At 42.2% G+C, this 25,207-nt stretch overlaps 1 protein-coding gene across 1 annotated transcript in view; it reads left to right on the top strand.

Annotated features, from left to right (window-relative positions):
* LOC144326467 (uncharacterized) overlaps positions 1-23,792 on the top strand; it is a 36,496-nt gene extending 12,704 nt beyond the window's left edge. Inside the window, exons 3-5 of the mRNA XM_077923019.1 lie at positions 2,668-4,065; positions 15,030-15,036; positions 21,979-23,792. Coding sequence (XP_077779145.1) covers positions 2,668-4,065; positions 15,030-15,036; positions 21,979-23,539 — 2,966 coding nt within the window. The 3' untranslated portion in view covers positions 23,540-23,792. The remainder of the gene's footprint in view (positions 1-2,667; positions 4,066-15,029; positions 15,037-21,978) is intronic.
* The last annotated feature ends 1,415 nt before the right edge of the window (positions 23,793-25,207 follow it).

Genomic DNA, 25,207 nt, shown 5'->3' with positions numbered 1-25,207 from the left:
AGGTGTGGTATGTCTCTTTAAATCACAGAGGTAAAGGACAAAGGCGTTGCTCCATTTGAATCAAAGACGCTGTAAAGCAGAGTACCAAAACTAAGTCCCAAGCCGTTTGCTTCTTCCCCTGCAAACGCTATATAGCGGAAGTTTGGTGTGTCTCTTTAAATCATAGAGGTAAAGAACACATGCGTTACTCCATTTGAATCAAGGACGCTGTAGAGCAGAGTATCAGAACTAAATCCCAGGCCGTTTTGCTTCCTCCCCTGCTTCCTCCAGCAGAGCGCTCACGTAGAGATTCCAAACAAAAACTTTCTTTCTACAGTTTCTGTCCTTTGCCCCTACGTGATTAATATTAGGATTAAGAGTGGAAGCCTGGGTTCCGCTCAGCCGATAAAGTACTCCCCTCCTATACACCGCCTTAAGAAAGTTTGTATCCAGCTATGAGCAGTTAAGAGCAAAAGGTGAGTCTGTGGAGCCCCCCCAACCTGTTATAACATTCTCCGTCCCAGTATGTTAGGGGTGCTCCTTCTCTTTTCTCTATATTTTAGTCCATCAAGAAATCTCGTTGTTACTTTACCTCTGACTCCTTGTACTTCGTGTCTGAGGTCTCTCCTCCACTCTCACTTAGCGGTGAAGCTTCAGATCTTTTCTTCTCCACCAGCCTTCTGTTGTACTCTCTTTACCCCTTACCGCCGGTGGTGGATTCCTCCTCCTTTCATCTATATCTGGTCTCCGCTGGGTTCTTATCACAAAATATCTTTCCAGTCTTTACTCCTTTGTTTCTCAATATTATCCAGTTATTTCCCACTGCTTCTCCGCAATGGCCAGCAGCAATTTCCCAGCTTTTCTGCTGCTGTTGGAGGTCCGCCGCTTTCCCTCGGAGCCTGAGGCTTCACAATATGGAGTCTGTTGCTTCCCCTTCACGCTGCGGCTCCAGCCCTGTTAAACGCCGGCAACACGGGCGAGCACACGCAGCCACGCTGGGTACCTCGTCCCACAGGATATTCCACCTGTGGTTTCGGGGTTCACGGAGCCCTCGTGACCCCTCCAAGACTCCGTATTGTTCGAGACCTCCCCTGAGGGTTGCCTCGCGCTCCTTCCCGCGGCCGCGGCGTCCCGGAAGTCAGCCAGTTATAAATCTCAGCCCCTCCATTGTGTTTTTTACCAAAAACTTAGTCTTATTCTTGTTTAGTTTAAAGCCTCCGGCCTGCCCGAAGTCCTGTATCTTTTCTACCACCTTCGGTGGAGTATTTTTGGGATCCACTATAATTACAATTACTGTAAAAGCTTTTAATTTATATGCTTTATTTTCTACTGTTATTCCTGTAATTAATTTCTCCACTTTTTCTCTCTCGCCAGGGCCTCTAATACCAAAATAAATAATAATGGTGATAGGGTATCCTTGTCTTGTCCCCTTCATTATTTTACACTTTTCTGTTATAACCTTATTATCAATCAGCATAGACTGTTGGTAAAAATAAATTGCTTCCCCATAATTCATTTTTTTCTTTTATATTTTTCATAAAAGCCCATGAAACATTATCAAAAGCCTTTTCAACATCTATAAACATTAAGGCCACTTTTTTCTCATTTCTTACTTTCAAATATTCAATAATATCAATTATATTCCTTATATTCTCCTTCATCTGACGTCCTGGTAGAAAGCAGGCCTGCTTGTGATGAATTTTTTCTGCTAAAACACCTTTTATTCTATTGCCCAAGATATGAGCAATAGTCTAAATGGATTTCTATGGACTTCCATCCTACAGGAGTGATGGCCAACAACTTGGATAGCTTGAAAAAGAGGATTAGACTGAAAGCACAGGAAGGCAGGGGGCTCTTGTACTCAAATCCTGCTTGCTGGTTTACTGCAGGCATTTAGTTGACCACTGTGAGAACAGGATGCTGGACTAGGGGGGCCTTTGCTCAATCGAACAGGCTCTTCTTATGTTCTAATACAGGCATCCCCAAACTTGGCCCTCCAGATGTTTTGGGACTACAACTCCCAATGTCCCTAGCTAACAGGATCAGTGGTCAGGGATGATGGGAATTGTAGTCCCAAAACATCTGGAGGGCCAAGTTTGGGGATGCCTGTTCTAATATATTGCAATATTTTTACAGTTACATGTGGCATAGTAACACAAAAGTTTTACTTCTTAGTCATAGGAGAGACTGCTATTCAAGCCTGTGATCATTTCCTCCCTGGAAAAAGAGAAATACTGTGGTACCTCGGGTTACATACGCTTCAGGTTACATATGCTTCAGGTTACAGACTCTGCTCACCCAGAAATAGTGCTTCAGGTTAAGAACTTTGCTTCAGGATGAGAACAGAAATCGTGCTCCGGCGGTGAAGGCCCCATTAGCTAAAATGCTGCTTCAGCATAAGAACAGTTTCAGGTTAAGTACGGACCTCCAGAACGAATTAAGTACTTAACCCGAGGTACCACTGTACAGAGATGTGTCTAAGAAGCCAGTTCCACCATAAATTATAACATAAATACATTTTATTAAGTGAATGGAGTGATCATGTCTCATTCTTGCCATTATCACATCTACATTCCTAGAAGTTTGGAACGTAAGAGAGGACAGTGGAGAATGGAGACTGTTAAAATAAGAGACGGTGCATATTGGGATTGACGTGTTTGTTAGTTCCTTTCTTTTCTTTCTTGAAAGTCTTAACAGGACTCTCCCCGCCCCCCCACTCCCAAACAGGTGAGGAAGATGATGGCCAGAATTCTATGGAGTCATCTGTGAAATCATTGGGAAGAACAAAGAAACAGTTTAAATGCCTGGAGTGTGGGATGTGCTTTAGTCACAGTGGAAGACTGAGAAGACACCAACAAACTCATACAGGGGAGAAACCATTTGCATGTATTGAATGTGGAAAGACCTTCAGGGAAAATAGTACTCTTAGAAAACATCAAGGAACTCACACAGGGGAGAAACCATTTCAATGTATTGAATGTGGAAAGAGCTTCAGTAGAAGTGAACACCTTAGAAAACACCAACTAACTCATACGGGGGAGAAACCATTTAAATGTATTGAATGTGGAAAGTGCTTCAGTCTAACTGAAAGCCTTAGAAGACACCAACGAACTCACACGGGGGAGACACCATTTAAATGTATTGAATGTGGAAAGAGCTTCAGTCAAAATGGAACACTTAGAATGCACCAGGTAACTCACATTGGGGAGAAACCATTTAAATGTATTGAATGTGGAAACAGCTTCAGTCAAAATAGATACCTTAGAAGACATCAACGAACTCACACAGGGGAAAAACCATTTAAATGTATTGAATGTGGAATGAGCTTCAGTGTAAGTGGATACCTTAGAAAACACCAAAAAACTCACACGGCGGAGAAACCATTTGAATGTATTGAATGTGGAAAGAGCTTCAGTGTAAGTGGAAACCTTAGAAAACACCAAAAAACTCACACGGGGGAGAAACCATTTGAATGTATTGAATGTGGAAAGAGCTTCATTAAAAGTGGAGCACTTAGAAAACACCAACAAACTCACACAGGGGAGAAACCATTTCAATGTATTGAATGTGGAAATTGCTTCAGTCTAAACGGAACACTTAGAAAACACCAAAAAACTCACACGGGGGAGAAACCATTTGCATGTATTGAATGTGGAAAGTGCTTCAGTCGATATGAAGCACTTAGAATACACCAACGAACTCACACAGGGGAGAAACCATTTAAATGTATTGAATGTGGAAAGAGCTTCGGTGAAAGTGGAACACTTAGAAAACACCAAAAAACTCACACGGGGGAGAAACCATTTAAATGTATTGAATGTGGAAAGTGCTTCAGTCTAACTGAAAGCCTTAGAAGACACCAACGAACTCACACGGGGGAGACACCATTTAAATGTATTGAATGTGGAAAGAGCTTCAGTCGATATGAAACACTTAGAATGCACCAACGAACTCACATTGGGGAGAAACCATTTAAATGTATTGAATGTGGAAACAGCTTCAGTCAAAATAGATACCTTAGAAGACATCAACGAACTCACACAGGGGAAAAACCATTTAAATGTATTGAATGTGGAAAGTGTTTCAGTCAAAATGAAGCACTTAGAAAACACGAAAAAACTCACACAGGAGAAACCATTTAAATGTACTGAATGTGGAAAGAATGTGGAAAGCTTCAGTCCATATCGACACCTTATAAGACACCAACTTCAGCTGCAGTAGAGCACTTAGAATACACCAACTATTTTTTAAAAAATAACATTTATTAAAGTTTTAAAGGTTACAAAAGGAAAAAGAGAAAACACCAAATTAAGCAAAAAACAAGACAATACATCACAAGTAAAAACAAACAGAAGAAAAAACAAAAAAAGAAAAAAAACAAACCTTCCCATTACTTATCTTTCATTTGCTTGTTTCCTTGACCTCCTCGCACCTCCCTTTTTTGTATTCTAGTTGAGTTAGATATTTCAGCAAATCCTTTCCATCTTTGTTTTTATCCTAATAATTTATCTTCATATACTGTAATTTTACATTCTTCCAGGATATGCCTGGAAGCGAAAGGAAAGTCCAATGCTGTAAAGAAAAATATTGCATAGGAACCTGGAATGTAAGAACCATGAACCTGGGTAAGTCGGAGGTGGTCAAAAGTGAGATGGCAAGAATAAATATTGACATCCTGGGCATCAGTGAACTAAAATGGACGGGAATGGGTGAATTCAGTTCGGATGACCATCATATCTACTACTGTGGGCAAGAAACCCGTAAAAGAAATGGAGTGGCCCTCATAGTCAACAAAAGAGTGGCGATGGCTGTACTGTATCAAAAATGATAGAATGATCTCGATACGAATCCAAGGCAGACCTTTTAACATCACAGTAATCCAAGTTTATGCACCAACTACTGGTGCTGAAGAAACTGAAATTGACCAATTCTATGAAGACTTACAACACCTTATAGAAGTGACACCAAAGAAGGATGTTCTTTTCATTATAGGGGATTGGAATGCTAAAGTAGGGAGACAAGAGATAAAAGGAACAACTAGCAAGTTTGGCCTTGGAGATCAAAACAAAGCAGGGCAAAGGCTAATAGAGTTCTGTCAAGAGAACAAGCTGGTCATCACAAACACGCTTTTCCAACAACACAAGAGACGACTCTACACATGGACATCACCAGATGGGCAGCATCGAAATCAGATTGATTATATTCTCTGCAGCCAAAGATGGAGAAGTTCTATACAGTCAGCAAAAACAAGACCTGGAGCTGACTGTGGCTCAGATCAACAGCTTCTTATAGCAAAATTCAAGCTTAAACTGAAGAAAGTAGGAAAAACCACTGGTCCGGTAAGATACAATCTAAGTCAAATCCCTTATGAATACATAGTAGAAGTGAGGAACAGGTTTAAGGATTTAGATCTGGTGGACAGAGTGCCTGAAAAACTATGAATGGAGGCTCATAACATTATACAGGAGGCAGCAACGAAAACCATCCCAATGAAAAGGAAATGCAAGAAACCAAAGTGGCTGTCCAATGAGGCTTTACAAATAGCGGGGGAGAGAAGGCAAGCAAAATGCGAGGGAGATGGTGAAAGATACAGGAAATTGAATGCAGATTTCCAAAGAATAGCAAGGAAAGACAAGAAGACCTTCTTAAACGAGCAATGCAAAGAAATAGAGGAAAGCAATAGAATGGGAAGAACCAGAGATCTGTTCAAGAAAATTGGAGATATGAAAGGAACATTTCGTACAAACATTTCCATAATAAAGGACAAAAGTGGAAAGGACCTAACAGAAGCAGAAGACATCAAGAAGAGGTGGCAAGAATACACAGAGGAATTATACCAGAAAGAAATGGATGTCCCGTATAGCCCAGGTAGTGTGGTTGCTGACCTTGAGCCAGACATCCTGGAAAGTGAAGTCAAATGGGCCTTAGAAAGCACTGCAAATAACAAGGCCAGTGGAAGTGATGGTATTCCAGCTGAACTATTTAAAATTTTAAAAGATGATGCTGTTAAGGTGCTACACTCAATATGCCAGCAAGTTTGGAAAACTCAGCAGTGGCCAGAAGATTGGAGAAGATCAGTCTACATCCCAATCCCAAAGAAGGGCAGTGCCAAAGAATGCTCCAACTACCGCACAATTGCACTCATTTCACATGCTAGCAAGGTTATGCTTAAAATTCTACAAGGAAGGCTCAAGCAGTGTGTGGACCGAGAACTCCCAGAAGTGCAAGCTGGATTTAGAAGAGGCAGAGGAACCAGAGACCAAATTGCAAACATGCGCTGGATTATGGAGAAAGCTAGAGAGTTCCAGAAAGACATCTACTTCTGCTTCATTGACTATGCAAAAGCCTTTGACTGTGTCGACCACGGCAAACTATGGCAAGTTCTTAAAGAAATGGGAGTGCCAGATCACCTCATCTGTCTCCTGAGAAATCTCTAAAATCTCTCACTGCCTCCATTTCTTCCCCTTCTATTTGCCAGGAGGTGATGGGACCAGTGGCCATGATCTTCGTTTTTTTTTATGTTGAGCTTCAGACCATATTTTGCGCTCTCCTCTTTCACTCTCATTAAAAGGTTCTTTAATTCCTCCTCACTTTCTGCCATCAAGGTTGTGTCATCTGCATATCTGAGGTTGTTGATATTTCTTCCGGCAATCTTAATTCCAGCTTGGGATTCATCCAGCCCAGCCTTTCGCATGATGTATTCTGCATATAAATTAAATAAGCAGGGAGACAAAATACAGCCTTGTCGTACTCCTTTCCCAATTTTGGACCAATCAGTTGTTCCATATCCAGTTCTAACTGTAGCTTCTTGTCCCACATAGAGATTTCTCAGGAGACAGATGAGGTGATGAGGCACTCCCATTTCTTTAAGAATTTGCCATAGTTTGCTGTGGTCGACACAGTCAAAGGCTTTTGCATAGTCAATGAAGCAGAAGTAGATGTCTTTCTGGAACTCTCTAGCTTTCTCCATAATCCAGCGCATGTTTGCAATTTGGTCTCTGGTTCCTCTGCCTCTTCTAAATCCAGCTTGCACTTCTGGGAGTTCTCGGTCCACATACTGCTTGAGCCTTCCTTGTAGAATTTTAAGCATAACCTTGCTAGCGTGTGAAATGAGTGCAATTGTGCGGTAGTTGGAGCATTCTTTGGCACTGCCCTTCTTTGGGATTGGGATGTAGACTGATCTTCTCCAATCTTCTGGCCACTGCTGAGTTTTCCAAATTTGCTGGCATATTGAGTGTAGCACCTTAACAGCATCATCTTTTAAAATTTTAAATAGTTCAGCTGGAATACCATCACTTCCACTGGCCTTGTTATTTGCAGTGCTTTCTAAGGCCCGTTTGACTTCACTTTCCAGGATGTCTGGCTCAAGGTCAGCAACCACACTACCTGGGGTGTACGAGACATCCATATCTTTCTGGTATAATTCCTCTGTGTATTCTTGCCACCTCTTCTTGATGTCTTCTGCTTCTGTTAGGTCCTTACCACTTTTGTCCTTTATTATGGTAATCTTGTTTTCATCTTATTCAACTTAAATCCCGCTACCTGACCAAATTCTTGAATCGGTTCCAATACTCTTTTGGTACTTTAGATTCTGGCTCCTGTAATGTCAATACCAGATCATTGGCAAATGCTTTCAATTTGTACTGTTTAGCTCCGACTTGTATACCTTTAACCAATGGATCCCTTCTAATCATATTTAAAAGGACCTCCAGGACCGATATAAAAAGCAAAGGAGAAATTGGGCAACCTTGTCGTGTTCCTTTCTCTAACTTAAATTCTTCCGTAACCACATTGTTGACAATTAGATCCAGCAGAACTAGGAAACAGCTCTCACCTTTCTCCCTAGCCCGCCGGAGATCATCAACCAGCGCGACCAAGGCAGTTTCAGTCCCATGGTGAGACCTGAATCCCGATTGGAAGGGATCCAAATGGTCCGTTTCCTCCAGGCGTGCTTGGAGTTGTTCAGCAACCACCCCCTCAATCACCTTGCCCAAGAATGGCAGATTTGAAACTGGGCGATAGTTGGCCAAATTGGCCGGGTCTAAAGATTTTTTTTAAGAAGCGGTTTAATGACCGCCTCTTTCAGCGGGTCTGGGAAGGCTCCCTCACAGAGGGAAGCATTCACCACCCCGCAGAGCCCATCGCCCAGCCCCTCCCGGCTCGCTTTTATCAGCCAGGATGGGCAAGGATCAAGGAGACAGGTGGTCGGTTTCACTTTTCCAAGCAGCCTGTCCACATCCTCGGAGGTAACAGACTGGAATTGATCCCATGTAACAGGACCAGACAGAACTCTAGCACTCTCCCGCCCTGGCACTGCTCCCACGGTGGAGTCTACCTCCTTCTGAATCTGAGCGATTTTATCTGCAAAAAACTTTGCAAAAGCATTGCAGGAGATCTTGGGGTCCCTACCAGGCCCCGGTGGTACAGGTGGTTCCGATAGATTGCGAACCACCTGAAAAAGTCTCCTGCTGCTGTTTTCTGCAGATGCTATGCTATGGGCCGTGTCCAGAAAGTGGTGGTGGGGGATGAGTGCTCAGACCCCTGGGCTCTCACTTGTGGGGTGCCTCAGGGTTCTGTCCTCTCCCCCATGCTTTTTAATATCTATATGAAGCCGCTGGGAGAGATCATCAGGGGGTTTGGACTGGGTGTTCATCAGTACGCAGATGACACCCAGCTCTACCTCTCCTTTAAATCAGAACCAGTGAAGGCGGTGAAGGTCCTGTGTGAGTGCCTGGAGGCGGTTGGAGGATGGATGGCGGCTAACAGACTGAGGTTGAATCCTGACAAGACAGAAGTACTGTTTTTGGGGGACAGGGAGCGGGTTGGTGTGGGGGATTCCCTGGTCTTGAATGGGGTAACTGTGCCCCTAAAGGACCAGGTGCGTAGCCTGGGAGTCATTTTGGACTCACAGCTGTCCATGGAGGCGCAGGTTAACTCTGTGTCCAGGGCAGCTGTCTACCAGCTCCACCTGGTACGCAGGCTAAGACCCTACCTGCCCGCGAACTGTCTCGCCAGAGTGGTGCATGCTCTAGTTATCTCACGCTTGGACTACTGCAACGCGCTCTACGTGGGGCTACCTTTGAAGGTGACCCGGAAACTGCAATTAATCCAGAATGCGGCAGCTAGACTGGTGACTGGGAGTGGCCGCCGGGACCATATAACACCGGTTCTGAGAGACCTGCATTGGCTCCCAGTACGTTTCCGAGCACGATTCAAAGTGTTGGTGCTGACCTTTAAAGCCCTAAACGGCCTCGGTCCTGTATACCTGAAGGAGTGTCTCCACCCCCATCATTCAGCCCGGACACTGAGATCCAGCGCCGAGGGCCTTCTGGCGGTTCCCTCATTGCGAGAAGTGAGGCTACAGGGAACCAGACAGAGGGCCTTCTCGGTAGTGGCGCCCGCCCTGTGGAACGCCCTCCCATTAGATGTCAAAGAGATAAATAATTACCTGATATTCAGAAGACATCTTAAGGTAGCCCTGTTCAGGGAAGTTTTTAATATGTAATGCTGTACTGTTTTTAACACTGATTGGGAGGCGCCCAGAGTGGCTGGGGAAACTCAGCCAGATGGGCGGGGTAGAAATAATAATAATAATAATAATTATTATTATTATTATTAATTAATTTAGCCTTTTGTTCTGAATAGATTGCACCTATACCATTTCCAAAACCTTGGCCAACCCCCATCCCCTGTAAATTCTTCTTCATAAAACTCCAGGAAATATTGTCAAAGGCTTTCTCCGCGTCCACAAATATCAAAACTGCTTTGGTGTTAATATTCACGTGTAATTTTTCTAAAATGTTAATTATATTCCTCGTATTGTCAGACAAGTGCCTGCCCGGGAGAAAGCCCGCTTGATCTTTATGTATTCTACTAAAACCTTTTTTAGTCTTTTAGTTATGATATCTGCAAAAATTTTATAATCCACATTGAGCAAAGATATGGGGCGGTAGTTCTTAAGCTGTGCCTTCTCAGACTCTGTTTTCGGTATAAGTGTAATATAAGCTTCCTTCCACAACTCTGGTGCCTTTTTCCCTTCCAAACTTCATTGCAAACTTTCTTTAAAGGTTGTACTAACCATTCTTTCAAGGATCTATAATATCTTGAAGTCAAACCATCCGGCCCTGGAGATTTGCCTAATTGCATGTTCTGATTGGCCCCTTCTACCTCCTGCTCCGTTATTTTGTAATTCAACATAAGCTTATTTTCTTGAGAGATTTTTTTGTAGTCCATTTATTTTCAAAAAACGATCAATGTCCATTTCTTTCTGCGTCTCCTGTGTATATAGTTGTTTAAAGTACCTCTGAAAGCACTTCCTGATCTCCACTGGATTCTGTATATTATTTCCCTCCACTTCCAAATTCGTAATGGTATTGAGTTTTTGTCTCATCTGTTTAATTTTCCAATCTATTTCCTGGTTCATCATTTTCATATATTGTACTTGATATAACTTTATCTCTTTCAGAATCTCCTGTGACTTTGGTTTCACTCTCAGTTTCTTCTCTCCTTCCTTTATTTTCTCCAAAATCTTATCTTTATTTTTCATTTTGCGCTCTCTTCTTAATTGCATTCTGTTGTATCAAAAATCCTCTCATAGCTGCTTTACTTGCGTCCCAGATTACTCTTTTTCAACAGTGGTGTTCATATTTTTCTCAAAGTAGTCTCTCAAGGTTTTTTGGGCCTTCTTAGTCACATCTTCGTTCCTAAACAAAGTGTCATTCATCCTCCATCTAAAGGAACCAATTGGTGTTAGTTTCATTTCCATCTTCACAGCATTGTGGTCGGAGCAAGTTTTAGGGCAGATTTCCACTTTTCTAGTCTTCGGAGCCAGCCCTCTAGTTACCCAAATTTGGTCAATTCTTGTCCATGTCATTTTGGCCTCAGAGAAGAAAGTTCCCTCTCTTCCCAAGGGGTTCTTCGTTCTCCAAATGTCAACTAAATCCATATTGTCAGTCATGTCAAAACAAGTTTTTGGTAGTCTACCATACTTAGTAACTACCTGTCTCTGTGCCTTGTCCATATTTGTAGTCACCACTCCATGTCCCCCATCAAAATCATATTGTAATCCATATGGTCCATCAGAGTCTCATGTAACTTCTTAAAAAATTCCGATTTCCCCTCGTTTGGTGCATAGATGCCTACTATCAAAAATTTCTCTCCTTGTGATTGAATTTCAATTGCAACAAATCTTCCTTGGTCATCTTTAAATATAAATTTTGGTGATAGGCATAAATTACTACTCCTCTTTTTTAAACTTTGTCTGATGAAATAAATTCATGGCCCAGTCTTTTATTACTCAATACCTTCCTGTGTAGCCTTATCACATGTGTTAGAATACACCAACTAACTTATACGGGGGAGAAACCATTGGAACATGTCTGTACACTCCAGTCTCTAGAAGAAGACCACACATCTGTACTTCCAGTACAGGACACATGATACACTGAGCTAACATCCGGTGCTCAGTACACTGAATGGACTGCCCCTTTTTCCCAGCAGTACATCTCCAGACAATAACATCCTGTTTTGCATAAAAGCCACTTGCAGCTGGCTTTTGCATTGCTGCTTTTATCCAACAGCGGCTTCATGTAGATGTTGAAAAGCATGGGGAGAGGACGGAACCCTGAGGCACCCCACAAGTGAGAGCTCAGGGATCTGAACACTCATCCCCCAACACCACTCAACCCCCAACAACATTTTCTGAACACGGCCCAAGAGGAAGGAGCGGAACCACTGTATAACAGTGCCTCTAGCTCCCAGGCCCTCTAGACGGTCCAGAAGGATGTTATGGCTGATGGTGTCAAATGCCTCTAAAAGATCCAGCAGAACTATGAAACAGCTCTCACCTTCCAACTCTACAGTTCTCTGGTGCAGGTTTGCGCAGATTTTTAGGTACAAGTTGGATGCAAGGGATGCATAGGATTGCAGTCCATCTTATGCACCGTCGGCTTGGGAATAAGTCCCACTGATCAAAAGATAGGATTCCAGGTGGAAAAATCGAAGCTAGAAACAGAACTGCTAGAACCTAAGGTAAAGGTTTTATCTAAAATGTACAACTTGCTGCTAAAATGGAATACACAAGATGAAACGGTCAAATCAGCTATGATTAAATGGGCACAAGACATTGGGTATAACATTATGTTTGCTGACTGGGAAAAGTTATGGACCACCGGTGTGAAGTTCACGGCATGTAATGCCTTAAAAGAAAATATTATGAAAATGATATACAGGTGGTACATGACCCCAGTCAAGCTTGCAAAGATATACCATTTGCCTGATAACAAATGTTGGAAATGTAAAGAAGCTGAAGGAACGTTTTTCCACCTTTGGTGGACATGCCCTAGGGTTAAAGCCTTCTGGGAAATGATATATAACGAGTTGAAAAAGGTATTTAAGTATACTTTTCCTAAGAAACCAGAGGCTTTGCTTTTGGGCATTGCCGGCCAAAGGGTGTTAAAGAAGGACTATACCTTTTTTATGTATGCAACAACGGCAGCAAGGATACTCATCGCTAAACATTGGAAAACACAAGATTTGCCCACGCTGGAAGATTGGCAGACGCAACTGATAGACTACATGGAATTGGCAGAAATGACAGGCAGAATCCGTGACCTGGGAGAAGAAGCAGTGGAAGAGGACTGGGAAAAGTTTAAGGACTACCTACAAAAATATTGTAAATTGTACGAATGTTAAGAAAGTGAAAGAGTAAAAATAAGCGTGGCCTCAGTAAATTAGTCAAAAGGAATGTGAGATTATAATGAAATCGGAGTTTAAGTTAATTTTTGAATAATATTATGTGTAAAATCAAGGTTTTAAATTTGTTGGAGGTAAATGTAAAATGGGAAACATAATAATTGGAAAATATAAATAAGTATTTGAAATAAGGTGATAAATTGCTGTTTAGAACTTTTTAAATTTGGAAAGCAGGAACGGAAGATGTGAGGAAGTCCAATTAGTAAAGAAAGTAAGATTCGGACTAGGATGTTATATTTTTGTTTTGTTCTGTATGCTTTTTTCTTTGTATGTTTCTTTTTTCTTTTTCTATGTATTTTGAAAATCTTGAATAAAAATCTTTAAAAAAAAAAAAAAAGTCCCACTGATCATGATGAGCCTCGCAGGCGAATAGACTGCTGCTGTGCAGTCCTGCTTTTTAAATAAATGTTCCTTTTCAGATAATACAGAGCATGGTGAAATCACAATAAATAAAATCTACCCTTCAGTAGTTTCAAGCACTACTACAGGTTCCACATAATATCTGCACTGCATTGTTTACTGTGGCAGCACCTGCACTTTGGAACTCCCCGCCTATTACAATAAAGCACGTGCCTTTGCTAGACTCTTTTCAAGCACCTGCTAAAAGCATTCTTGTTTAGGCAAGCATACCCAGGGACACGGGTGGCGCTGTGGGTTAAACCACAGAGCCTAGGGCTTGCCGAAAAGCACGTCAAAGTGCAAGTAGATAAATAGGTACTGCTCCGGCGGGAAGGTAAACTGTGTTTCCGTGCGCTGCTCTGGTTCACCAGAAGCGGCTAGGTCATGCTGGGCACATGAGCCGGAAGCTGTATGCCGGCTCCCTCGGAAAATAAAGCGAGATGAGCGCCGCAACCCCAGAGTCGGCCACAGTCGTCAGGGGTCCCTTTACCTTTACCTTAGCCAGATACTTAGGACGTGGAAGTAATTTTAATTTTTTCTTGATTTTACTGCTGTGGTGTTCTTTTTGTTTGTTTTGGGAAACCCCTCTGCAGGTTTTTTAAAATAAATTTTATTCAATTAATAAATATAAACAAAATAACACAAGCCAAAACACAATCCATCCTAAGTATCTCTCCACAGTGCAGTTCCTTAAAATATCATCTGAACAAAATTGGTGAGGCAGTAAAGAGTTTATTGAGGACAATACATTCTTGCAAAAGCGGGGTTCCAAAGCAGGCACAGTCCAGCTGGGGCAAAAAATGAGCTTTTACTCCCTATGCACACGTTCCCTCCCTCGTCTCCCCATTGGTTGGGTGCTACAAGGTTTTCCTTCCCCCAATTATCAAATAACAGACAAGAGGCTGAGCGTGGAGAGAAACTTCTCCTTCCTCCTCTGAGTTGCCTCCACTTCCGGCTTCACCAGCAGAGATAATTTCCCGGCTTGCAAAGGAGGGAGGGGAGGAGGCGGGAAGCGGGGCTGCGTCGTGCGGAGGCGGAGGCTTCTTCCTAATTAAGGCTCCTAATTAAGCGCTCTCACTCCCTGCCTCCCCCGCGGGGGCTCCCATTCCCGCCCCCGCTGCCCGGGATTTCGGGTGAGTGCAAAGCCAGTGGCGGGGAAGGAGGGAAGGGGCTTTGCGAGGGGGTCCAGGAGGAGAAGCCCCGGGACGGGGAGAAGAGAAGGGAAGGAAGGGAGCTGTTTCCTTAAAGGGGGCCTTGAAGGGGAGGGGGGAGAAGCTTCCTCCTGCAGGGATCTGGTGCAAAGGGAGCTGCAGGGAAGGAGGCGGGAAAGGGGAGAGGGGTGGGCATTGCTGGCCAGGATCGCCTTAATAATAGTATTAAGGACTTAATAGTAATAGGGGCTTTGCGAGGGGGTCCAGGATGAGAAGCCCCAGGACGGGGAGAAGAGAAGGGAGGAAAGGGAGCTATTTCCTTAAAGGGGGCCTTGAAGGGGAAGCGGGGGGGAGAAGCTTCCTCCTGCAGGGATCTGGTGCAAAGGGAGTTGCAGGGAAGGAGGCGGGCAAGGGGAGAGGGGTGGGCATTGCTGGCCAGGTTTGCAATAAAAATAATAATAACAATAATAATTTTGATATTTATATCCCGACCATCTGGCTAGGTTTCACCAGCCTCTCTGGGCAGCTAACAACATCTATAAAATGTCAAATGTTAAAAACTTCCCAATACAAGGCTGCCTCCATATGTCTTCTAAAAGTTCTGTAGTTCTTTATCCCTTTGACGCTGGACGTGAGGGCGCCATTACCTAGAACTCCCTCTGCCTGCCCTGAAACTTCACTTCTCGCAGTGAGAGAACTGGCAGAAGAACCTCGTAGGAGGACCTCAGTGTCCTTCCTTATCTTTAGGCACCAGGCCAAAGCATTGCTCTTCTCCCAGGCGTTTGGCTCATTAAACAATCTATGGACTTCACAACTGCATGGGGGGGGGGCGGCAGGAGGGTTGTCGTTTTTATTTCTTACTCTGCTATGCATCTCTGTGTTTTTTTTTTTCTTGTAAGCTGCCCTGTGATCTTTGGAGGAAGGGCAGAATAGAAATGTGAAGAATAGCTGTAAAAATAGGAAGCCCTGTTGTGTTCAAGGGAGAGGTTGAGACAGAGTCTCTGATCAGCAATGTATAGCAGGACATGCTTAGGATGGAATATTTTTATTATTATTTTATTATTAATTCATTACTTGCACCCTGTCTATCTGACTGTGTTGCCTCAGCCACTCTGGGCGGCTTCCAACAAAATAAAAACATCAAAAACTTCCCTGTACAGTGGTACCTCAGGTTAAGTACTTAATTCCTTAAGTACTTAGTCCGTACTTAACCTGAAACTCTCCTTAACCTGAAGCACCACTTTAACTAACTGGGTCTCCTGCTGCTGCCGCGCCGCTGGAGCATGATTTCTGTTCTCATCCTGAAGTAAAGTTCTTAACCTGAAGCTCTATTTCTGGGTTTGCGGAGTCGGTAACCTGAAGCGTATGTAACCTGACGTACCACTGTACAGGGCTGCCATCGGAGGTCTTCCAGTTTGGCCTTTGATTTTTCAAGAAATGCCCTCTTTAAGGAATCTGCTCTTTAAGGAGCAGTGCTCCAAAGTGCTTATCTTGTGAACTTGCCGTCTAAGTTGTTTACTCCTGACCAAAACTCCTGTTTCCCAAAAGGACAGGAGGGGGAGCAGAGGAGGAAACGGATGGGTTTGAAGGCTCCATCCACAAGCCACCTCTCTCCCCTGAGCAACAAGAGCAAAGGGTGTTTGCAGGGCTGGAGGGCAGAGGAGGAGGCAGTGAGGGAAGAGGGACGAGTGGGCGGATCCCCCGCCTCTCCCAGGGGGTCCAGATGCAAGCAAGGGGCTTCCTCCTTCTCCATGCAAGGGCCACCCATGTATTCAGAGCAGTCCTTTGCAGATTAACTCTTAAGTTCCAAGGGATCTACTCTCAGGCCACTAATGTGCATACCATGCCAGCCTTAGGAAGGGAGATGGGACAGGCAGGTGAAAGGAATTTGCAAGGGTGTTTGAAAATGGGTGGAGGATCTTGGGAAGGGGGTATCCAGTTGGGGTTTCTCCAGGGGCAGCAGAATGTCTTGGGCAGGAGAATCCCGGCAGGGGCTCTCAGACTCCCTTGGCTTCTTCTTCCCTCCCTCCTAGGAAGCTGCAACTTGCTCTGGCTTCTGCGCTCCTCAGGAAGCTGAACCTGCAAACCTAGCTGACACTGAACCTGCAACCCTGGCCAGGATGGCAGGAGGAAGATGGATGGTTGACCTGGTCAGGCTGTCTCCCGCATCCCTCCCCACAACCTCTGAGCATTCCCTCCCAGGACCCTTGGAGAAATCTGGTGAGTTCCAGGGGAGAGGAGATGGGGACAGGGATAGATGGAAGGTGGAGGGAGAAAGAGGAAAAGATGGAGAGGAGACAAATGGAAGGAAGTTCCTGACAGGAAGAAGGAAGGGGTGTGAGGCCTTCTCCAAAGCAGCTCTTTGTTTCTTGAATCCCTTTCAGAAAGTAGTGGGGGCAGGTTTTCTTCCTCCAGGATTTTAAATCTTAGGAGTTACAGTGGTACCTCGGGACTCAAACTTAATTGTTCCAGAAGTCTTCCAAAACCAAAGCGTTCCTAAACCAAGGCATGTTTCCCCATAGAAAGTAATGCATTAATCCGTTCCAGACTTTTAAAAACAACCCCTAAAACAGCACTGTAACATGAATGTTACTATCTAACAAGACCATTGATCCATAAAAAGAAAGCAATAATCAATGTTCTGTACCATAAAATAAATAAGACAGCATTGTAGATGAAAAAAATTGAAATTAATTTTTTTTGTATCTGCACTGATGATAGTCATTGATTAAATGGGGGGCTTTTATGCCTTTCCACAGTCAATCTATAAATCAATCATAAAAGAAATAAACAAGCCTCAGTCAAAAATGCAAAAGCCACAAAAACACAAAAAATAGGAAAAAACTAAAGCAGCAAATGTCACCTCAGAACACTGCAGCCAGGAATGGCTTGAATATTGATGGGGGCGGAGGAGCTTAAATTAGCTGTGCAAGGGAACAAATGGGATGAAATAGGCCTTGATTACGATGGAGACAACTTAAATTAGCTGCTCAAGGGTAAAACGGAATGAAAAAAAGCCTTAAATAGCATGGGGGGCACTTAAATTTGCTGCGCAACAGTAAAAATAGAAGCTCAGGGGCACGTTTGGTTTCTGAGGCAAACTTCAAAAACAGGAGCACCTATTTCTGGGTTTGCAAATGATGAATCAACAGAAGCATAGTCAATCTATAGACTTCCCTCTTTTTTTGAAATATTTTTATTGTTTTTTACAAATACAAGTTTATATCAAAGACATTTTTCTAATCATTTCATGAGATTCTCTGAATCACATGACTTCGCTCCATCCCTTTCATGGGTCCTTATATTAATTTTTTCAAAACTACATACAGTGGTACCTCCATTTGCAAACGGGATCCGTTAAGGAGCCCCAGACAGAGCCCGAATTTTTTGCAAACCGGAGGACCGCTTCTGTACATGCACGCGGCGCAATAGAGTGTTTCTACGCATGCGAGCAACAAAACCCGGAAAAATACCAGAGGGTTATGTAACACAATATACTAGTGTATAGATACATTCTCCACAGTTTTCATTTATCTAAATTGTGCATAAACCTATTTACAAGTGATTCCTAAAGTCCAGCTAAATTTTTGATTTGCGTGCAGTAATCTCATAGGTAAATTATAAAATTTCCCCATTCTTTTTTAAAGTCCTTGTTTTCTTGATTCCCGAGTCTCGCGGCTAATTTTGCCATTTCGGCAGAGTCCAGCAGTTTGGCTTGCCATTCTTCCCTAGTTGGGATTATTGCATCTTTCCATCGTTGGGATAATAACATCTGTGCAGCTGTTGTCGCATACATAGTCTTTCCTGGTCTTTTGCAATCTCAGTACCTGTAATTCCAAATAAATATGCTTCTACATTCTTAACAAACATTATTTTAAACATTTTTTCCCAATTCATTATATTTGTTGTTGTTTAGCCGTTTAGTCGTGTCCAACTTTTCATGACCCCATGGACCAGAGCACGCCAGGCACTTCTGTCTTCCACTGCTTCCCGCAGTTTCGTCAAACTCATGCTGGTAGTTTCGTGAACACTATCCAACCATCTCGTCCTCTGTCGTCCCCTTCTCCTTGGGCCCCCATCTTTCCCAACATTAGGGTCTTTTCCAGGGAGTCTTCTCTTCTCATGAGGTGGCCAAAGTATTGGAGCCTCAGCTTCAGGATCTGTCCTTCCAGTGAGCACTTAGGGCTGATTTCCTTAAGAATGGATAGGTTTGATCTTCTTTCAGTCCATGGGACTCTCAAGAGTCTCCTCCAACACCATAATTTAAAGGCATCAATTCTTCGGCGATCAGCTTTCTTTATGGTCCAGCTTTCACTTCCATACATCACTACTGGGAAAACCATAGCTTTTACTGTATGGACCTTTGTTGGCAAGGTGATGTCTCTACTTTTTCATTATATACCATTTCCCAAAATGATACTGTTATCTTACATGACCACCACATATAGCAAACAGTACCCACTTCCTCTTTACACTTCCCTCAGATATTTGAACTTTCTCTATACATTTTAGATAACTTACTAGGAGTCAAATACCACCAGTATATCATTTTCATGTAGTTTTCTTTCAATGTACAGCAAGCTGTGAATTTCAGATCTGTTTTCCAAAGCCTCTCCCAATCTGCCATTTGTATGTTATGTCCTAAGTCCCTTTCCCATTTCGTCATAACTGATTTGACCTGTTCATCCTTTGTATACCGTTCTAGGAGCAAGTTACACATTTTAGACAGATCTTTTTATGTTACTTCCTAAGAGTTTTTTTTGAAATGTGATGTCTCTTAACTAAAACCTTTCTTTTTGTCTATCTTAAAGATATTGTTTAGTTGATAGTACTGTAACCAGTCAGTTAAAGCTTCCCTTATCTCTTCAAAATCTTTTAATTTCAGTTGGTTTTCAACTTCAGTTAACAGCTCTCTATAAGTCACCCGATTACTTCTCATATTCATTTTTTTTCAGAGATATTACTTCCAAGGGGGAAAGCTACCAGTGTGTTTTTTACTCAAGCAAATTTTTATACTTCTCCCATACCCTACAAATTGGTTTTCTTACTATATGATTCTTAAAAGCTCTAAAAACCTTGGCCTTTTCCTACCATAAATATGCATGCTATCCATTATTTGTGTTCGTCCAGATCTAAAATACAGTATCTGTGTTTTCCATTCCCGGTTCTAGCAGATATAGGATGCTTCATAATAAAGTTTTGTAATGGTTATAGGGGTTGCTCGTGCGTAAGTTGCCGCCACTCCTGGCTAGGTTGCCTGGTTAAACCTTTTCTGTCTGGACAGCCCTTCACTTCGTGGCTGTTTCAGTCGCTAGCAGAATCCGCCAGTGGGCGTTTCTTGAACCTCTTCCAGCAAAGAAGTTCTTTGACGCCAAGTCTCCGCCTACTCTCCCTGCACGGAAGTCTTCTGCGCAGGGTGGGTGTGGGCAGTGGAGGACCTGTTCTCTCCCCGCTGGTCTCTGGCGAGGAGTCCTGGAGCCCCCTCGCCGATTCCCCCATCTGCCCCCCTTTATCCCTGGTGTTACGCTGATTTCCTTCCCCAGCCGATGAGCTGCCTCTCTCCCTGCTGGGCCCTTCTCCAGCATCGCTTGGGAGCCTTGCCTCCGCCTCTAGCTCCAATGGCAGTTCCCTGACAAGTTTCAAATCCGGCAGGGCGAAACCTCCTCTCTCTCTCTTACATCTGTTAATAATTTATTTTTTATACTTGATTTCGTCCCTTGTCAGATAAACCTAGATATATCTTCTTGCCATTTTTCAAAGCATCCTGCGTTGCCTATTGCCAGGACTGATTGGAATAAAAATAACATTTTTGGCAATACATTCATTTTTATTACTGATATTCTTCCCCAAAATGATAAATTCATTCTTCCCCATATCTCTAAAGCTCTTTTTATTTCTTTCCACTCATTCTTGTAATTGTCTTTAAAAATATTAATATTCTTAGGTGTCAAACAAATACCTCAGTATTTGACTTTGTTATGTATAACTAACTCTGTTTTCTGTTGTAATTCCTTTTGATCTTCCTCTATTGTGTTTTTTTACCAAAAACTTAGTCTTATTCTTGTTTAGTTTAAAGCCTCCGGCCTGCCCGAAGTCCTGTATCTTTTCTACCACCTTCGGTGGAGTATTTTTGGGATCCACTATAATTACAATTACTGTAAAAGCTTTTAATTTATATGCTTTATTTTCTACTGTTATTCCTGTAATTAATTTCTCCACTTTTTCTCTCTCGCCAGGGCCTCTAATACCAAAATAAATAATAATGGTGATAGGGTATCCTTGTCTTGTCCCCTTCATTATTTTACACTTTTCTGTTATAACCTTATTAACAATCAGCATAGACTGTTGGTAAAAATAAATTGCTTCCCCATAATTCATTTTTTCTTTTATATTTTTCATAAAAGCCCATGAAACATTATCAAAAGCCTTTTCAGCATCTATAAACATTAAGGCCACTTTTTTCTCATTTCTTACTTTCAAATATTCAATAATATCAATTATATTCCTTATATTCTCCTTCATCTGACGTCCTGGTAGAAAGCAGGCCTGCTTGTGATGAATTTTTTCTGCTAAAACACCTTTTATTCTATTGCCCAAGATATGAGCAATAGTCTAAATGGATTTCTATGGACTTCCATCCTACAGGAGTGATGGCCAACAACTTGGATAGCTTGAAAAAGAGGATTAGACTGAAAGCACAGGAAGGCAGGGGGCTCTTGTACTCAAATCCTGCTTGCTGGTTTACTGCAGGCATTTAGTTGACCACTGTGAGAACAGGATGCTGGACTAGGGGGGCCTTTGCTCAATCGAACAGGCTCTTCTTATGTTCTAATACAGGCATCCCCAAACTTGGCCCTCCAGATGTTTTGGGACTACAACTCCCAATGTCCCTAGCTAACAGGATCAGTGGTCAGGGATGATGGGAATTGTAGTCCCAAAACATCTGGAGGGCCAAGTTTGGGGATGCCTGTTCTAATATATTGCAATATTTTTACAGTTACATGTGGCATAGTAACACAAAAGTTTTACTTCTTAGTCATAGGAGAGACTGCTATTCAAGCCTGTGATCATTTCCTCCCTGGAAAAAGAGAAATACTGTGGTACCTCGGGTTACATACGCTTCAGGTTACATATGCTTCAGGTTACAGACTCTGCTCACCCAGAAATAGTGCTTCAGGTTAAGAACTTTGCTTCAGGATGAGAACAGAAATCGTGCTCCGGTGGTGAAGGCCCCATTAGCTAAAATGCTGCTTCAGCATAAGAACAGTTTCAGGTTAAGTACGGACCTCCAGAACGAATTAAGTACTTAACCCGAGGTACCACTGTACAGAGATGTGTCTAAGAAGCCAGTTCCACCATAAATTATAACATAAATGCATTTTATTAAGTGAATGGAGTGATCATGTCTCATTCTTGCCATTATCACATCTACATTCCTAGAAGTTTGGAACGTAAGAGAGGACAGTGGAGAATGGAGACTGTTAAAATAAGAGACAGTGCATATTGGGATTGACGTGTTTTTTAGTTCCTTTCTTTTCTTTCTTGAAAGTCTTAACAGGATTCTCCCCGCCCCCCCCCACTCCCAAACAGGTGAGGAAGATGATGGCCAGAATTCTATGGAGTCATCTGTGAAATCATTGGGAAGAACAAAGAAACAGTTTAAATGCCTGGAGTGTGGGATGTGCTTTAGTCACAGTGGAAGACTGAGAAGACACCAACAAACTCATACAGGGGAGAAACCATTTGCATGTATTGAATATGGAAAGACCTTCAGGGAAAATAGAACTCTTAGAAAACATCAAGGAACTCACACGGGGGAGAAACCATTTCAATGTATTGAATGTGGAAAGAGCTTCAGTGAAAGTGGAAACCTTAGAAAACACCAAAAAACTCACACGGGGGAGAAACCATTTGAATGTATTGAATGTGAAAAGAGCTTCATTAAAAGTGGAGCACTTAGAAGACACCAACAAACTCACATGGGGGAGAAACCATTTCAATGTATTGAATGTGGAAAGAGCTTCAGTCAAAACGGAGCACTTAGAATACACCAACAAACTCACACAGGGGAGAAACCATTTGCATGTATTGAATGTGGAAAGTGCTTCAGTCTAAACGGAACACTTAGAAAACACCAAAAAACTCACACGGGGGAGAAACCATTTGAATGTATTGAATGTGGAAAGAGCTTCAGTCAAAACGGAGCACTTAGAATACACCAACGAACTCACACAGGGGATAAACCATTTAAATGTATTGAATGTGGAAAGAGTTTCAGTGAAAGTGGAGCACTTAGAAGACACCAAAAAACTCACATGGGGGAGAAACCATTTCAATGTATTGAATGTGGAAAGAGCTTCAGTCGATATGAAGCACTTAGAATACACCAACGAACTCACACAGGGGAGAAACCATTTAAATGTATTGAATGTGGAAAGAGCTTCAGTGAAAGTGGAACACTTAGAAAACACCAAAAAACTCACACGGGGGAGAAACCATTTGAATGTATTGAATGTGGAAAGAGCTTCAGTCAAAACGGAGCACTTAGAATACACCAACTAACTCACACGGGGGAGAAACCATTTAAATGCATTGAATGTGGAAAGAGCTTCAGTCAAAACGGAGCACTTAGAATACACCAACTAACTCACACAGGGGAGAAACCATTTAAATGTATTGAATGTGGAAAGATCTTCAGTCGATATGAAACACTTAGAATGCACCAACGAACTCACATTGGGGAGAAACCATTTAAATGTATTGAATGTGGAAAGAGCTTCAGTAGAAGTGAACACCTTAGAAGACACCAACTAACTCACACGGGGGAGAAACCATTTAAATGTATTGAATGTGGAAAGTGCTTCAGTCTAACTGAAAGCCTTAGAAAACATCAACGAACTCACACGGGGGAGACACCATTTAAATGTATTGAATGTGGAAAGTGCTTCAGTCAAAACGAAACCCTTACAAGACACCAACGAACTCACACAGGGGAGAAACCATTTAAATGTATTAAATGTGGAAAGTGTTTCAGTCAAAATAGATACCTTAGAAGACATCAACGAACTCACACAGGGGGAAAACCATTTAAATGTATTGAATGTGGAAAGAGCTACAGTCAAAACGGAGCACTTAGAACACACCAACGAACTCACACAGGGGAGAAACCATTTAAATGTATTAAATGTGGAAAGTGCTTCAGTCAAAATGAAGCACTTAGAAATCACCAAAAAACTCACACAGGAGAAACCATTTAAATGTACTGAATGTGGAAAGAATGTGGAAAGCTTCAGTCCATATCGACACCTTATAAGACACCAACTTCAGCTGCAGTAGAGCATTTAGAATACACCAACTATTTTTTTAAAAATAATATTTATTAAAGTTTTAAAGGTTACAAAAGGAAAAAAGAGAAAACACCAAATTAAGCAAAAAACAAGACAATACATCACAACAAGTAAAAACAAACAGAAGAAAAAAGAAAAAAACAAACAAAAGAAAAAAAACAAATCAAACCTTCCCATTACTTATCTTTCATTTTCTTGTTTCCTTGACCTCCTCACACCTCCCTTTTTTGTATTCTAGTTCAGTTAGATATTTCAGCAAATCCTTTCCATCTTTGTTTTTATCCTAATAATTTATCTTAATATACTGTAATTTTACATTCTTCCAGGATATGCCTGGAAGCGAAAGGAAAGTCCAATGCTGTAAAGAAAAATATTGCATAGGAACCTGGAATGTAAGAACCATGAACCTGGGTAAGTTGGAGGTGGTCAAAAGTGAGATGGCAAGAATAAATATTGACATCCTGGGCATCAGTGAACTAAAATGGACGGGAATGGGTGAATTCAGTTCGGATGACCATCATATCTACTACTGTGGGCAAGAAACCCGTAAAAGAAATGGAGTGGCCCTCATAGTCAACAAAAGAGTGGTGAAGGCTGTTCTGTATCAAAAATGATAGAATGATCTCGATACGAATCCAAGGCAGACCTTTTAACATCACAGTAATCCAAGTTTATGCACCAACTACTGGTGCTGAAGAAACTGAAATTGACCAATTCTATGAAGACTTACAACACCTTATAGAAGTGACACCAAAGAAGGATGTTCTTCTCATCATAGGGGATTGGAATGCTAAAGTAGGGAGTCAAGAGATAAAAGGAACAACTGGCAAGTTTGGCCTTGGAGATCAAAACGAAGCAGGGCAAAGGCTAATAGAGTTCTGTCAAGAGAACAAGCTGGTCATCACAAACACGCTTTTCCAACAACACAAGAGACGACTCTACACATGGACATCACCAGATGGGCAGCATCGAAATCAGATTGATTATATTCTCTGCAGCCAAAGATGGAGAAGTTCTATACAGTCAGCAAAAACAAGACCTGGAGCTGACTGTGGCTCAGATCAACAGCTTCTTATAGCAAAATTCAAGCTTAAACTGAAGAAAGCAGGAAAAACCACTGGTCCGGTAAGATACAATCTAAGTCAAATCCCTTATGAATACATAGTAGAAGTGAGGAACAGGTTTAAGGATTTAGATCTGGTGGACAGAGTGCCTGAAAAACTATGAATGGAGGCTCATAACATTATACAGGAGGCAGCAATGAAAACCATCCCAATGAAAAGGAAATGCAAGAAAGCAAAGTGGCTGTCCAACGAAGCCTTACAAATAGTGGGGGAGAGAAGGCAAGCAAAATGCAAGGGAGTTAGTGAAAGATACAGGAAACTGAATACAGATTTCCAAAGAATAGCAAGGAGAGAAGAGAACCTTCTTAAACGAGCAATGCAAAGAAATAGAGGAAAACAATATAATGGGGAAAACTAGAGCGCTGTTCAAGACAATTGGAGATATGAAAAGAACATTTCGTACAAACATTTCCATAATAAAGGACAAAAGTGGAAAGGACCTAACAGAAGCAGA

Source organism: Podarcis muralis, chromosome 2 (genome assembly GCF_964188315.1).
Source record: "Podarcis muralis chromosome 2, rPodMur119.hap1.1, whole genome shotgun sequence".
Taxonomy (NCBI): Eukaryota; Metazoa; Chordata; class Lepidosauria; order Squamata; family Lacertidae; genus Podarcis; species Podarcis muralis.
The sequence above is the reverse complement of the archived record's forward strand: the minus strand, read 5'-3'. Positions and strand labels throughout refer to the sequence as shown.